Genomic DNA, 17,530 nt, shown 5'->3' with positions numbered 1-17,530 from the left:
TGCACCATTGCATTTTTTTAATTGAAATATAATTAACATAGTGTTATATTAGTTTCAGGTGTACAATATAATGATTCAACAATTCTATGTATTACTCAGTGCTCATCACTATAAGTATACTCTCAATTCCCCTCACCTATTTCACCCATCCCTCCATCCAGGTCCCCCCTACAACCACCAGTTTATTCACTGTATTTAAGATGTTTTTTTTTTTTTTTTGTCTTTTTATCATCTGTTCATTTGTTTTGATTTTAAATTCCACATATGAGTGAAATCGTACGGTATTTGTCTTTCTCTGTCTGACTTATTTCACTTAGCATTATACCCTCTAGGTCCATCCATGTTTTACAAATGTCAAGATCTCATTCTTTTCTAGGCTGAGTAATATTCCATTGTGTATATATACATCTTCTTTATCCATTCATCTATAGATAGACATCTGGGCTGCTTCCATATCTTGGCTATTGTGAATAATGCTGCAATAAACATAGGGGTACACAGATCTTTTCAAATTAGTGTTTTTATTTTCTTTGGCCACCACTGTATTTTGGAAGCACATAACTTGTCTAGTTTCATAGGGTCATGGCTTAGAGAGGAAATCTGCCTCAGGATGAATCAGACCCTGAGTTACACCCATATCTGATTTAGATGATATTTAGATGAGACTTTGGACTTTAGAGTTGATGCTGGAATGATTTAAGACCTTTGGGCCTATTGGGATGAACTGAATATATTTTGCATGTGATAAGAACATGAATTTGGGGAGGGTAAGGGGCAGAATGCTATAGACTGAATTCTGAGTCTTGAAAATTCGTATGTTGAAGTGCTAACCCCTGAGATATTGTGATTTATAAGAGAAAGTCAAATATATATTTCTCAAATATATTTAGTCTTCATTCATGGTTCCTGACTCACAGTAACCCAAACCCTTGGAATTTCATAAGTACTGAGAGTGACAAAGGTGTCTCTTGTTATGTTAATAAGGTGACTTTTGGACCCCACTTAGGGATGGGGGCTGGTTGCCAGGGGAACCAACCATGCACGCGATTGAAGCGTTGGAATTTGCAGTCCCACCCGGACCTCCAAACTCCTCAGGAGAGGGAGAGTGGCTGGAAGTTGAATCAATAGCCAATCACCAATGATTTAATTAACCATGACTATGTAATGAAGCCTCCACAAACCCCCAAAAGGATAGTTTGAAGAGCTTCCAAGTTAGTGAACAGATGGAGATTTGGGAAGTACGGTGCACATGGAAGTTCTGTGCCCTTTCTCCATACCTTGCTCTATGCATCTCCTCTATCTGGCTGTTCTTGAGTTATATCCTTTTCTTTCTTTTTTTTTTTTTTAATTTTATTATGTTATGTTAGTCACCATACAATACATCATTAGTTTTTGATGTAGTGATCCACGATGCATTGTTTTCGTGTAACACCCAGTGCTCCATGAGTTATATCCTTTTCTAATAAGCTGGTGATCTAGTAAGTAAGATGCTTCTCTGTGAGCTGATCTAGCAAATTATTTGAACCCAAGGAGGGTGTTGTGGGAACCTCTGATTTATAGCCTGTTGGTCAGAAGCACAGGTAACAACCTGCGCTTGTGACTGGTGTCTGATGTTTGTGGAGGGGGACAGGTAGACTGAACCCTTGACCTGTGAGATATGGTGCCATCTCCAGGTAGATAAGTTGAATTGAGTTGAATTGTAGGACACCCTTTTGGTGTCCAAGAATTGCTTGGTGCTGTGTGGGAAGTATGCCCCCCCTCCACATTGGAAATTGAGTCTTGGAACACATGGAAGGCACAATTGGACCATATTTGGAGATAGGGTCTACAAAGAGGTAATTAAGGTGAAATGGTCATAAGGGAGGGGCCCTGATATGGATTAGTATCCTTATAAGAAGAGACACCAGACAGCCTCCATCCCCTCTTGGCCATGTTAAAGATATGGTGAGAAGGCAACCATCTGCAAGCTAGAAAGAGAGTTCTCACTAGAAATTATATCAGCCAGAACCTTTATCTTGGACTTTCTGGTCTTCAGAACCGTGACAAAATTAATTTCTATTGTTTAAGCCACCCGGTCTATGGTATTTTGTTATAGCAGCCTGAGCAAACTAAGACAACACCCAAAGTAACGATCTTAGTACTCTATCACTGCAGTAGACTTGGCATTTAAGGGGGCAGTATCCTTTGGCTTTCAAATTGCTAAATTCTAGCACTGATTTCCTTTTGCAACATTTTAAAGACCTTTTAGTCTCTTCAAGAGACAATCACACCTGTTAGCCTACTCTAAATTCCATTAGTATGGGAAGGGATATTTTAAGAAGACAAACTTGTTTGTGTGGGCCAACTGCTGTTCTCTTCTGCTTACATCTGCAAAAGTAGGGTTCACAGTGTCCTGGTAGTTTATTCCTCTAAGGTTGTACAATCAATTGGGTACTTCTAGAAACACCCAGAGGGTCTTCAAAGAGACATTTATATTCACCATTTAGTGTAAAACATCCTTTCCCAAACCTGCCAAAAACTCCCAGTATATAACCACTCGCCACCTGTTCTTTGGAGATTGCTTCTGCATCATTACAAGCAAAGAAATCAATACTAGACCATTGATTTGGGAAAGAGACAAGATTGCACAGCAATAATACATAAAGTTAGTCAAGCCCTACTTCTCAATTGTTTTGAAAGAACAGATAGTTCAATGCCCCATTCTGAAATAGGTACTCATCCTGCATTGGCGATCTTATAGCAATAAAGGCCCAAGATAGATGAGGCACCATAACCCCAACTGACTTAACAGCTCTTGAGTGCTACAGAGAATCTCAAAATGCCTTTTTAGACTCAACAGTAATGTATTAACTAGAATCCAGCTCCCCTCTCTGCAGTCTATCCCTCAGTTTAATTTAAAAAGTGTGGGCCAGGGCCCAGGGTCACTCTGCCAGTGTCACCAGACAGTTAAGTGGTGTGGGTGCTGCAACCGCAGAGAGGAGCTGAAGGTCTGGTCCAAATATGTATTCTGTCATGACAGGTAAAGCCAATTGTTTACCTTATCCATTAATTTACTAAGACACCATCTGTCTTTCTAAGCCAAATTAACATGTAAAAGTCATTTAGATATGTTAATTGGTTTTGAACCAGGAAATAGATTCAATAAAAAGGGACTATGGGCATGAAGAACATTACCTGTTTACCTAGAACTTCGTGTTTTTAAAGACTCACATGCATTAGATCCCTTGATCCTAACCCCAATCCTACAGACTATCACTGTAAACATCTTAAAGAGGAGGAAATTAAGGCTCTTAAAGTAACCTAGGGAAGACACTACTGGAGAGCGAAAGGAGTGAACACTCATCAGGGATTTATTTATTTATTTATTTATTTGAGAAAAAAAGGGAGAGTGAGCACGAGAGAGAGAGCAAGCACCAGAAGGAGGAGAGGCAGAGGGAGAGGGAGAAGCAGACTCCCCGCTGAGCAGGGAGCCGGACGTGGGACTCGATCCTAGGACCCTGAGATCATGACCTGAGCCAAAGGAGGACACTTAACCAACTGAGTCACTCAGGAGCCCCTTATCCGGGATGTTTTATCCTCCTTTAGCCAAACAGCCCCAAAGATCGGTACCATTATTATCCTCTTTTAAAGCTAAGGAAATTGAGACTCAGAGTAGCAACTTGTGACAAAGCTACTAAGGAGCAGAGCCAGGACTTGAACCCCGATCTTTTGGACTTCAAAGTCCATTCTTTATTGGGTTTCAGTTTACGATAGCAAGGTAGGAAGATCCATGGACACACTGAGTCTACAGCCACATATGGAACAATTTCCTTTTAAGAAAATCCAAAGGCTGGGGTGCCTGGGTGGCTCAGTTGGTGAAGCGTCTGCCTTCGGCTCAGGTCATGATCTCAGGGTGCTGGGAATCAAGTCCCACGTCCAGCTCCCTGCCCAGCGGGGTGTCTGCTTCTCCCTCTGCCCCTCCCCACCACTGCTCATGCTTGCTCTCTCTCTCAAATAAATAAATAAAAAATCTTAAAAAAAGAAATCCAAAGGCTGGCTGAATGATGACTACACACTGGGCAAACAAGAAGAAAACCACACTGACATGGGTAGGAGAGAATCGGACACAATCTTGCCATAAACTCCACCCCTGGTGCAGCATCCCATAACAGGGAGGGAACTCAAAACCTGGAGCTTCTCCCTGAGGAGTGAAGGGTTTAAATCCTACATCAGGTATCCCAACCTTTAAGGCATACACTTGAGAGACAAGTCTCCAAAACATCTAACTTTGAAACCCAACAGGGCTTGTGTCCTGAGACCCACAAGACTGTAGCAATCTGAGAAACCCTTCTTAAAGAACCTACCTGCTGGGACTTCCCCACCCAAGAGGCAGCCAATTGTGCCTGGACTTAAAGTGAAGGAGGCTCACCTGCTTATATTAAAGCACCGGTGTGAGGGGCAGACATCTAATTTAACATACACATCTAGGAGCCTGCTGGAACACTTTCCAGGGACAAAGACTAGCAGGTACCATCTTTATGCTTTCCCTTTGCCAGGCTCCAGGGCACCAGTATCCCACAGAATGGAACTTTTATGTGTGTCTGGTGGCCTGAGTTTTATGGCTGTTGTCTAGGGGACGCCTCTTGATTGCCTGGCTCTGGAGGCCAGGTGAGTTTGTGTTCCTGGTCCCATGGGACTGTAATAATAGGTATCACCCAGAAAAAAGCTTATACCCCTGTCTGACACCCTGAATTTTGTTATTACTATCAGGGGACAGCTCTATATCATCTGGCTCTGGCAGCCAGTGAGGCTTATGCTCATGGGTTCCACAGAACTGTAACCAATGGAGAAAGAGTTCTTAAAAACTTACCACCCCCAGGGCAGAGCAAGGGGTAACAGACCCCAGGAGAGCTTGGTCTTTCTGTGAAGGAGGCCTATTAGCTAACCATGGGGCTGACTATAAACCTTCCAAAAACCTCGAGAGAGGATGCTATCTTTCCACTTACCCTCTGCCAAGCTCCAGAGTGCCAGGGTCTCCTGGAGGGGAGCTGTACACACATCCGGTGTTCTGTTTTTTGTCTGGTGTCCCAGGTTATATGGTTGCTGCCCAGAAGATGCTCCTAGATCACCTGGCTCTGGTGGCTGGGAGCCTGCTTTCCTGGGTCCCATAGGACTGTGGCAGAGAGACAGTTTCTGGCAGGCTTCCACTCTCAGGGCACTGTACAGAGAGTGGTCTGAGGCACACTCCCTAGTCTTTCTGTGAGGAAGGCCTCTTTGCATGTCCTGGATCATTGGCCTGAGGGGCAGACTTCAGGTTTGGCATATATTTAGTGGCCTAGGGAGCTGCTCTGAAGGAACATAGGCTATGATACCATCTTGGTGCTTTCTCTCTGCTTTGCTCCAGCTCACCAGGATCACACAAGATACCCTTGTCTAGAACCCTGATGTCTGTAACTGCTTCCCAGAGGATACCTCCAGATCCGCCTATGCTTACAGTCCCACAGGACTGTATATATTTGCATTTTTAAAAAGCAGATGCCTGAGGGTCTGGCTTCCAGTCAGCCTGAATTTAGGTGTTGAGACTCTCCCCTTTGGGACACTGATAGGTCTTGGCATATTCTCAACTACTGGGAGCTATTAAAAATATAATAGACTGCTTGAACAGGCACAAATTTGAGAGATGACAAAGAGGTGGGGTAGGGTTGAATGACATGGTTCATCTACATAAGACCACTCCTTTATGGCTGAGAGAGCTGGCTGTATAATCTACTGTATGGAAACAGAGACTCAAGGTAAATGAAAAAACAGACAAATATGTACCAAATGAAAGAACAAGATAAAACCCCTAAGGAAAAAGCACATTAATGAAATGGAGATAAGTAATTTACCTGATAAAGAGTTCAAAGTAATGGTCATAAAGATGTTCACTGAACTGGGGAGAAAAATGGATGAACACAGAGAGATGAAAAATATAAGAAAGTACCACACGAAAGCCACAGAGCTGAAGAATACAATAACTGAATTGAAAAATACACTATAGGGGTTCTGGGGCACCTGGGTGGCTCAGTTCATTAAGTGTCTGACTTTGGCTTGGGTCATGATCTCGGGGTCCTGGGATTGAGCCCCATGTCAGGCTCCCCACTTGGCAGGGAGTCTACTTGTCCCTCTCCCTCTCTCTCCTTGCCTCTCCCCTGCTCGTACTCTCTCTCTCCCTCTCAAATAAATAAAATCTTAAAAAAAAAAAAAGAAAGAAAAATACACTATAGGAGTTCAATAGCAGACTAGATGAAGCAAAAGAAAGGATCAGTCAACTCAAAGATGAGGGAGGGGAATTCACTGAATCAGAGCAGCAGAAACAAACAAAAAAGAAAGAAGTGCAGACAGCTTAAGGGATGTAGAGAACAATATCAAATTGACAATGTTCACATCATAGGGCTCCTAGAAAAAGAAAAGAGAGAGAAAGGGACAGAAATCTTATTTGAAGAAATAATGGCTGAAAATTTTCCTAACCTGGGGAAATAAACAGACATCCAGATCCAGGAAGCCCGGAGAGTTCCAAATATTAGGAACTCTAAATTAGAGACCTACACCAAGGCACATTATAATTAAAATGTCAAAAGTTAAAGATAAGAAGGAAATATTAAAAACAGCAAGAGAAAGACAACTTGTTATATACAAGGGAACCCCCCATAAGACTCTCAATAGATTTTTCAGCAGAAACTTTGCAAGCTAGAAGGGAGTGGTACTATGTATTCAAAGTGCCAAAAAAGACCACATGCACAAACAAACCCACAAAAAACACAAAGAAAACAAAAACAACTTCCAACCAAGAATACTCTACCTAGCAAAGTTATCATTCAGAAGTGAAGGAGAAAGAGTTTTTCAGACAAGCAAAAGCTAAATGAGTTCACCACTACTAAACTGGCCTTACAAGAAATGTCAAAGGAACTTCTTTAAGCTGAAAAAAAAAAAAAGCACTAATTAGTAACAAGAACACATATTAAAGAATAAATATCACTGGAAAGGTAAACATATAGTAAAGTGAGTGGATCAATCATTTATAAAGCTAGTATAAAGACTGAAAGACAAAACTAGTAAAAATAACTATGATTACAACAATTAGTTAAGGGATACACAAAATAAAAAGATGTAAATTGTGACATCAAAAACATAAAATGAAAAAGAAACCATAAAATGTGTGGAGGGAAGAGCAATGATTTTGAGCTTTACAATGGAATGAAGCTTAAGTTGTAATCAATTTCAAATAGACTTTTATAGATATAAGTTGTTATATGTAAGCTCATGGTAACCATAAGGCAAAAACACAAAAGATAAAACAATGTAAGTGTACCATTAAAGAAACTACAAAGGAAGAGATCAAGAGAAGAAAGAGAGAGGACCTACAAAAACAGCCCAAACAATTAACAAAATGGCAATAAGCACAAACTATCAATAATTACTTCAAATGTAAATGGATAAATTCTCCAATCCAAAGACACAAAGTGGCTGAATGGATTAAAAAAATAAGACCCATCTATATGCTGTCTAAAAGAGACTCACTTTAGATGTATGGACACATACAGACTGAAAGTGAAGGGACCAAAAAAGATATTCCATGCAAATGAAAACCAAAAAAAAACTAGGGAAGTTATACTTATATCACACATAATAGACTTTAAAACAAAGGCTGTGTTAAGAGACAAAGAAGGGAGTTACATAATGACAGAAGGATCAATCCAACAAGAGGCTATAACATTTGTTAATATTTATGCACTCAACATAGGAGGACCTAAATATATAAAGCAAATACTAACAGACCTAAAGGATGAAATTGACAGCAATACAATAATAGTAGGAGATTTAAATCAATGGATCAATCATCCAGACAAAAAAATCAACAAGGAATCATCAGCCTTAAATGACACAGCAGACCAGAAGGGCTTAACAGATATATACAGAACATTCCATTCAAAAGCAAAGGAATACACATTCTTCTGAGTGCACATGGAACATTTTCCAAGACAGATCATATGTTAAGCCACAAGACTTAATAAATTTAAGAGGATTGAAATTTTATCAAGCATCTTTTCTGATCACAGTGGTATGAAACTAGAAATTACACAAGGAAAACTGGGAAATTCATAAATTCGTGGAGATTAAACAACATGCTACTGAACAACTAATGGGTCAAAGAAGAAATCAAGAAATAAAAAAATACCTTGAGACAAATGAAAATGGAAATGTAACAAAGTCCATGCTTTATTTATTACATTGATGAAAACTATGGCTTATTTACAGTGAATGTAATTGGACAAGAATTCTTGATGTTAAGAGTTTTAGCTTTCTTGAAGAAGTGGTTTGTCTAGAATGGGCAATATACAGTTAAGAAATTAATATGTGACATAATGGATAAAGTGTAGGCTATGGAATCAGAGAGAACTCTGTTTAAATCCCAGCTCTACTAATTACTAGGTGTGTGACCCTAAGCATGTCAGTTCACCTGTCTGAGCTTTATTTTCCTCATCTGTCAAATGGATAAAAAGATCTTAACCTCATAAAGATCAAATTATGTAACACCAATAATGTTCCTGGCACATCAACAAATACTGGTTATTTTCCTCTATTAAAATGTTTCTCCAAGAAGCAGAAGAGTCCTAGAGTAGAGGCAAACAAGGGTCTCTTATTTGTTAGAGAATAAAGACAGAAACATAGAGTGGAAGGCACATAACAGATCTATTTGTACAGGTAGCCTCTGCAAACAGTCACAGCTTATTACAATATTGGGTGTAAGGTAGATGGATGATCAATAACTTTTTGCTGGATGGAGGAATGCAGGAAAGAAGAGCAGACCCATCCCAATAACAGTGTGTTGGATAAGATTAAAATCAGATTTATAATATTTTCTTACCTTGACTGCATAGTTATTAAGTGGATCTTTTGCATATGAAGCTGTATAGTAAACGGCATCACCTGCCTCACAACATGGCTTGTCACTGGTTAGCCTGAAGTCTGACCAGCTGTCCACCCCAAAACGGAGCTGGTCTTTCTGTCCAGCCATGAAGAGGTCTTCACATTTTACAGCCAGTTTCTTCAAGGCATCTGTATGAAGGCTTCGGATTTTACCCACCACTTCTTCCCGATTCTCAAGTCCTCGATAAAGTGCTTGTCTCTGTGGCTTCTGCATGCTTTGTCCCTGTCTGCAAGAGGGACCACGCCGGCTGGACAGGGACTCCATGCTGTTGGAAAATCTATCCTTAATACTGAGAGTGGTTAAGCTGGAGATACTGTTTGCCGCTGAGGGGACAGGTCTCTCCTTGTGCAAAGGTCTTTCTAAAGAGTCATAAGACTCAATGTCTAGTCCCTTGAGTTCATAACTGATGGAAGAGCCAGCACTACTGGCATCCCAGTTGGGGTCGATATCATAGGTGGGATTTGCCATTACACAAAGACTCGTTTCCATGGATTTTTGGAGGTCTTTGGGGATTGGCTCTGTATTGGCTCTTATGATCATTTTCTTTGGCAGTGGGGGTGGCGTAGGTTGGGAAGCATTAGGTGCTTCTTGGTCTGTTTTCCCATTAAAGACAATGGCATCATCCAAAGTTCCCTTAGGCTGCCGTGGCTGCTTGGGTGGTATCATGGCTGCTCTAGATTGCCCTGTATTGTTTTAAAAGAAAGAAAGAAAAATAATAGTTAAGTTTTTATTCTTGTTACATAATTGAAACTTTAGGAGAAATAAATGATGTGGCCATGAGAATATAAGAAGTCAATGACTTAATTCAAAATGTGAACAATGTCTCAGCATTTCTGTGCCAGAGAACAGAGTAATGGGCTTTGTTTTCAAAAAAAGAATTGAGATTCTCTATTCCTGCCTCCAAGAGTGCTATATTTACCCCACTAGAATATGAAAGAGTGACAGACACTCAAATAATTTCATTGTGACAGAGTAGAGATTAAAGCATTTGTGGATTAAGAAAAATACTTGGAAGCATTTTAAAAAATTGAAACTAGCAATGGGACCACTAGACTGATGCTCAGAAGATACTATTCTGTTCTTTTAACTTTGTTCCAAAGTTACACTGTAATGTATATAGCACTTGTCATTTTCAATCCAACACATATGAATATGATTCCATAAACCATGTTATTTTATTTCACTACAGAGATGGATTCTAGCACTGGTCTTAAACTGGTTTATGTATAAATTCTTGTGATTGGGATAAAGGGAACAATATATATGAGCAATCAACTGCTGTTCCAAACATCCTTCACAAACTCTTACGTGATTTTGTTTTATTATGGGGGGGTATATAAACTATGATTTGGACAATACTGCTTTTGAACATCTCCTACAAGCCCTAATTATAGAATCAATTACTCTGCTTCCTTTCTAGCACTTGCACTTAGAAGATTATAAAATGCAGATGTGTGAATATGAAAATATCCAAAATCCTTGGGATGCGGCAAAAGCAGTTCTAAGAGGGAAATATATAGCAATAAAGGCCTACCTCAAGAAACAAGGAAAAGCTTGAATAAAAAAAAAAATCTAACCTTACACCTAAAGGAACTAGAAAAAGAAGAACAAACAAAACCCAAGGTGATGAGAAGGAAGGAAACAATAAAGATTAGAGCAGAAATAAATGGCATAGAGACTAAAAAAGAAAAAAAAAATCAATGAAACCAAGAGCTGTTCTTTGAAAAGATAAAGAAAATTGATAAACCCTCAGCTAGACTCATTAAGAAAAAAAAAAGAAAGGACCCAAATAAAATCAGAAGCAAAAGAGAAGTAACACTGACACAACAGAAATACAAAGGAATATAAGAGAAAACTACAAAATGTTATATGCCAACAAATTAAACAACCTAGAAGAAATGAATAAATTCCTAGAAACATACAATCTTCCAAAACTGAATCAGGAAGAAATAGAAAATCTGAACAGATCGACTACAAGTAATGAAATTGAATTGGTAATTAAAAAAAAATCCCAACAAACAGAAGTCCAGGACCAGATGGGTTCACAGGTGAATTCTACCAAACATTTAAAGAAGAGATAATAACTATTCTTCCTTAACTATTCTAAAAAATAGAAAAAGAAGGAAAGCTTCCAAATACATGATAATACAAATAAACACGAGGCCAGTATCACCCTGATACCAACAGCAGACAAGGACACCATACACAAAAAAGAGAACTAGAGGCCAATAACCCTGATGAACATAGATGCAAAAATCCTCAACAAAATATTTGCAAATTGAATTGAACAATACATTAAAAAGATCATTCACTACGATCAAGTGAGATTTATTCTGGGGATGCAAGGATGGTTCAGTAGTCACAAATCAATCAATGTGATACACCACATCAACAAAACAAAGGATAAAAATCAAATGCTCATGGTAATAGATGTTCATTCATGATAAAAACTCTTGACAAAGTCGGGTTAGAGGAAACATACCTCAACATAATAAAGGCCATATATGAAAAAGCCATTGGTAACATACTCAATGGTGAAAAACTGAGAGCTTTTCCTCTAAGATCTGGGACAAGACAAGGATGTCCACTCTCGCCACCTTTACTCAACATAGTAATGGAAATCCTAGCCACAGTAATCAGACAAGAAAAAGAAATGAGTCATCCATATTGGTAAAGAAGAAGTTAAACTGTCACTATTTGCAGACAACATGATACTATACATAGAAAACCTTAAAGACTCCACCAAAAAACAACTAGAAGTAATAAATGAATTCAAGAAAGTTGCATGATACAAAATTAATACCCAGAAACTGGTAGTGCTTCTGTATACTAATAATGAAGTAGCAGAAAAAGAAATTAAGAAAACAGTCCCATTTATAATTGCACCAAAAACTTAGGAATAACCTTAACCAAAAAGGTGAAAGACCTGTACTCTGAAAACTATAAAACACTGATGAAGGAAAATGGAGATGACACAAACAAATGGAAAGATATTCCATGCTCATGAACTGGAAGAATTAATATTGTTAAAATGTCTAAATTGCCCAAAAGAATCTACAGATTCAATACAATCCTTATCAAAATACCAACACTATTTTTCACGGACCTAGAACAAATAACACCAAAATTTGTATGGAACCATAGAAGATACCAAATAGCTAAAGCAATCTTGAGAAAGAAAAAGTTGGAGGTACCACAATTTCAGATTTCAAATTATACTGAAAAGCTATGGTAATCAAAACAGTATAGTACTGACACAAAAATAGATACACAGATCAACAGAACAGAATAGAGAGCCCAGAAACAAACCCACAACTATATGGTTAATTAATCTATGACAAAAGAGGCAAAAATATACAATGAGGAAAAGACAGTCTCTTCAGTAAATGGTGCTGGGAAAACTGGACAGCTGCCTGTAAAAGAATGAAACTGGATCACCTTTTAACACCATACACAAAAATAAACTCAAAATGAATTTAAGACCTAAATATGGGACCTGAAACCAAAGAAACCCTAGAAGAGAACACAAGCAGTAATTTTTTTGACATCAGCTATAGTAATATTTTTCTAGATATGTCTCCTAAGGCAACAAAAGCAAAAACAAACTACTGGGACTACATCAAAATAAAACAAAACAAAAATCTTTTGCACAGCAAAGGAAACCATCAACTGAACAAAAAGGCAACCTACTGAATGGGAGAAGATACTTGCAAATGATATGTCTTATAAGGGGTTAATATCCAAAATATATAAAGAACTTATCCAACTCAACAACAAAAACCAAACAATTTAACTAAAAAATGGGCAGAGGACCTGAATAGATAAAGAAAACATACAGATGGCCAACAGACACATGAAAAGATGCTCAACATCACTACTCGTGAGGGAAATGCAAATCAAAACCCCAATGAGATTTCTCCTTACACCTGTTAGAATGGCTAAAATAAGAAAGACAAGAAATGACAAGTGCTGGCGAGGATGTAGAGAAAAAGGACCCCTCATATACTGTTGGTTGGAATGTAAATTGGTATAGCCACTGTGGGAACCAGTATGGAGGTTCCTCACTTCCACTTACGGAATGAGTAAGTCATGGAACAAAAGGCATGGCAAAAGGAATATAATCCATGCTCTTGTAACAGTGATGTATGGTGACAGATGGTAGCTACACTTGTGGTAAACACATAATGTATAAACAAATACACCTGTGATCAATGACATCTTTTGGGCTCATTGTATAATAGGGAGAGACATTTTTTTAAAGGCAGAGAAATATACCATGGAACTTTTATAGAAGTTATTATAATTAGTAATGTTATTTAAATGAGGCCTTATTGAATATCTCAGAGTAAGAGTAAAATGCTCTGTTATGGGATGAATTATGTCCTCTCTCCCAAAATGTTGAAGTCATAACCTCTGGTACCTGTGAATATAACCTTATTTAGAAATAGAGTCTTTACAGAGATAATCAAGTTAAGATGAGGTCATTAGGGTGGACCTTAATCCAATATGACTTGTGTCCTTATAAAAAGAGGAAATACCATATAAAAAGAGACAAAAGGGAGAACACCATGTGGTGACAGAGGTAGAGAATGGAATAATCCAGCTGCAAGCCAAGGGTGTCAAGGATTGATGGCCACCACTAGATGCTAGAGAGAGATAAGGAAGGATTCTATCCAGAGCCTCAGAGAAAGCATGGCCTTGCTAACACCTTGATTTCAGACTTCTAGCCTCCAAAACTATTGAGAGAATAAATTTCTCTTGTTTTAAGGAACCCAAGTTATGGTACTTTGTTACAGCAGCCCTAGGAAACTAATACATGCTCCTACTGATGGTCAGATAGAAGGCACCAGATGGTTCTGAGGGTGATAATGAATAAAGATGGTGGTTTGTTTTTATTAAAATCATGTCCTTGTAGCAATGCCTAGTGTGGGCACCAATATAAACTGTGATTATACTAACACTATATTCCATTTCCTATTCCTGCAACTCTCTCTAAGAACACCTAGAAATGAGAAGAGAACTATGACAATACATATAGCCAACCTAAGGACCACCTTTCTCCACCAATGACATTTGGCAAATAAATATTTTTTACAAGGAAGAGAGCTATATTACATATAAATATAAACAAAAAAATGTGTGTGTGTGTGTGTGTGTGTGTGTGTGTGTGTACAGCATAAGAATGAGAGAGACAAAGAATATGAGAATGCTAAGAGGGCCAGAACTTCGCTTGATTCATTATTGTGTCCTCTATGTCAAGACAGGGCCTGGATATAAAAGATGCTCAATAAATGTTTCTTAGGGTGCCTGGATGGCTCAGGCAGTTAAGCATCCGACTCTTGATTTTGGCTCAGGTCATGATCTAGGGATCCTGGGATTGAGCCCTGCATCGGGTTCTGTGCTCAGCAGGGAGTCTGCTTGAGATTCTCTCTCTCTCCCTCTGCCCCTCCCCCCACCCGTGCATCACTCTTTTTCTCTCTCTCTCAAATAAATAAATAAATCTTTAAAAAAATGTTTCTTGAATGACTAAAAGTATAAATTAGAACTGGAAAAAAATAAGTGGTAAAATTATAGAGGTACCTATAACAAGAAAAGATACTGAATTAATAATTTAAAATATTCCCACAAAGAAAAGTCCAGGGCAACATGGCTTTATTGATGAATTCTACCAAATGTTTACTTATTTATTTTTTAAAAGATTTTATTTATTTATTTGACAGAGAGAGAGATAGCGAGAGCAGGAACACAAACAGAGGGAGTGGAAGAGGGAGAAGCGGGCTTCCCGCCGAGCAGGGAGCCTGATGTGGGGCTCGATCCCAGGACACTGGGATCATGACCTGAGCCGAAGGCAGACGCTTAACGACTGAGCCACCCAGGTGCCCCTTTACCAAATGTTTAAAGAAAAACTAATATCAATCTTGCACAAACTCTTCCAAAAATAGAAGGGGAGGGAGCACTTCCCAGCTTGAAATCTATGAAGCCAATATTACTTACACACCAAAATCAGACAAACGCATCACAAGAAAACTAGAGACTAATAACCCTTATGAATACAGACACAAAAAATATTTATAAAATACTAGCAAACTGAATCTAGCAACATATAAAAAAGATTATACACCATGACAAAGTTGGATTTGTCCCAGGAATGCATGGTTGGTTTTAACATCTGAAAATCAATCAATGGAATACACCATGCAAACAGAAAAAAGGGGGACAAAACCTCACATGATCACTTTAACAGATGCAGAAAAAGCATTTGAGAAAATCCAACACCTTTTCAAGATAAAATACTGAACACACTGGGAAAAGGAGAGAACATCCTCAACCTGATAAAGGGAACCTATGAAAGCCCCAAAGGGAACATCATCCTTATTGGTAAAAAAACTCCATTATTTCCCCAGTAAGATCAAGAATAAGACAAGGATTTCCACTCTTGTCACTTCTATTCTACATTTCACTGGAGGATCTAGACAGGGCAATTAGGAAAGAAAAAGAAACAAAAACATCCAGATCGGAAAAGAAGTAAAACTATCTCTAATCAAAGATAACACAATCTTGTATATAGGAAAGCCTGAGGAATCCACAATAAATTGTCACAACTAATATACCAGTTCAGCAAGGTTGCAAGATCTAAGCTCTACATAAAACAACTGTATTTTCTACACACTAGCAATGAAAAATCAAAAACTTATTATTAAAAAACAATTCCATTTATAATATCATCAAAAACAATATAGTATTTAGGAATAAATTTAACTCAAGACTTATACACTGGAAGCTATCCAACAACACTGAAAGAAATTAAAGACCTAAATAAATGGAAAAACATCTTATGTTCACAGATCAGAGACTTAATATGCTAAGATGGAAACACTCCCCAAATTGTTCTGAAGATTTAATGTAATCCCTATCAAAAACCCAGCTGGCCTTCTTGCAGGAATTGACAGGAGGATCCTAAAATTCATATGGCAATACAATGGATCTAAAGTAACCAAAAAACATCTTAAAAAGAAGAACAAAATTGGAGAAGTCACATTTCCCAATTTCAAAGATTGTATGTACTGTGTGTTAGGGGGATGGGTGAAAGGGATTAAGAGGTATAAACTTCCAGTTATAAAATAAATAAAGTCACAGGGATGAAAAGTACAGCATAAGGAATAGAGTCAATAATACTGTAATAACTTTATGATGACAGATGGTAACTACACTAATCTTGGTGAGCATTTTGTAATGTCTGTAAGTGTTGAATCACTATGTTGTGCACCTAAAACTAATAGTTGTACATCAACTATACTTCAATTAAAATTTTTTAAAAAAGATTGTGTGTACCAAGAATAGAAATATAGATGAATGGACTAGAATTGAGAGTATAAAAATATACCTGTATATTTATGGTCAATCAATTTCCAACAAGGGTGCCAAGACAATTCAATGGGGAAGTAGTAGTTTTTCCAACATATGATGCTGGGACAACTGGATATCCATATACAAAAGAATGAAATTGAACTCCTACCTTATACTATATATAAAAAGTAACCAAAATATAGCAAAGATCTCAACATAAGAACTAAAACCATAAAACTCTTTTTTTTTTTTTTTAAGATTTTATTTATTTATTTGACACAGAGAGAGAGACACAGCGAGAGAGGGAACACAAGCAGGGGGAGTGGGAGAGGGAGAAGCAGGCTTCCTGCCAAGCAGAGCCCGATGCAGGGCTTGATCCCAGGACCCTGGGATCATGACCTGAGCTGAAGGCAGACACCTAACAACAGCCACCCAGGTGCCCCAAAACTGTAAAACTCTTAGAAGAAAACACAGGAATCACTCTTTTCAACCTTGGATTAGGCAATGATTTTGCAGATATGACACCTAAAAGCATAAGCGAAAAAACAAAAAATAAATTGGAATTCATAAATATTAAACACTTTTGTGCCTCAAAGAACAACTTCAATAAAGTGAAAAGACAACCCACAGAATGGGAGAAAATATGTGCAAATCATATATCTGATAAGAGACTTGTATCCAGAATTTATAAATAACTTAACGTAAAAAGATAATCCATTATAAGTGAGCAAAGGATTTGCATAGACATTTCTCCAAAGAAGAAACGCAAATGGCCAATAAGCACATGGAAAGACGTTCAACATCACTCCCCATTAGATAAATGCAAACCCAAACCAAGAGACACCACTTCACCTCCACTAAGCTAGCTATAATCAAACAGATGGACATGTGTTGGTGAGGATATGGAGAAATTCAAACCCTTACACATTGCTAGTAGGAATCTAAAATGGTGCAATCACCTTGGAAAATAGTTTGGTAGTTACTCAAAAAGTAAAACATAAAGTTTACTACATGATCCAGCATCTCCAATCCTACAGATATATCCAAGAGAAATGAAAACACATGTCCACTTGTACACAAATGTTCTTAGCAACATTATTCCTAACAGCCAAAAAGGAGAAACAACCCATATGTCCATCAACTGATGAATGGATAAAGGAGTATTATTCAGCTCTAAGAGGATATGAAGTACTGATGTATGCTACCTCCTGTATGAACCTTGAAAATATTATG

The 17,530-nt window shown here is 38.1% G+C and overlaps 1 protein-coding gene across 2 annotated transcripts in view; it reads right to left on the bottom strand.

The window, feature by feature from the left end:
* Positions 1 to 17,530, bottom strand: part of PEAK1 (pseudopodium enriched atypical kinase 1) — a 209,313-nt gene that overhangs the window by 19,484 nt on the left and 172,299 nt on the right. For both annotated transcript variants that reach the window (XM_081829595.1, XM_081829596.1), the window contains one exon: positions 8,888 to 9,633. In XM_081829595.1, coding sequence (XP_081685721.1) covers positions 8,888 to 9,633 — 746 coding nt within the window. The remainder of the gene's footprint in view (positions 1 to 8,887; positions 9,634 to 17,530) is intronic.

This window comes from Leptonychotes weddellii, chromosome 9 (genome assembly GCF_054177405.1).
Source record: "Leptonychotes weddellii isolate Sample4059 chromosome 9, ASM5417740v2, whole genome shotgun sequence".
Lineage (NCBI taxonomy): Eukaryota > Metazoa > Chordata > Mammalia > Carnivora > Phocidae > Leptonychotes > Leptonychotes weddellii.
The sequence above is the reverse complement of the archived record's forward strand: the minus strand, read 5'-3'. Positions and strand labels throughout refer to the sequence as shown.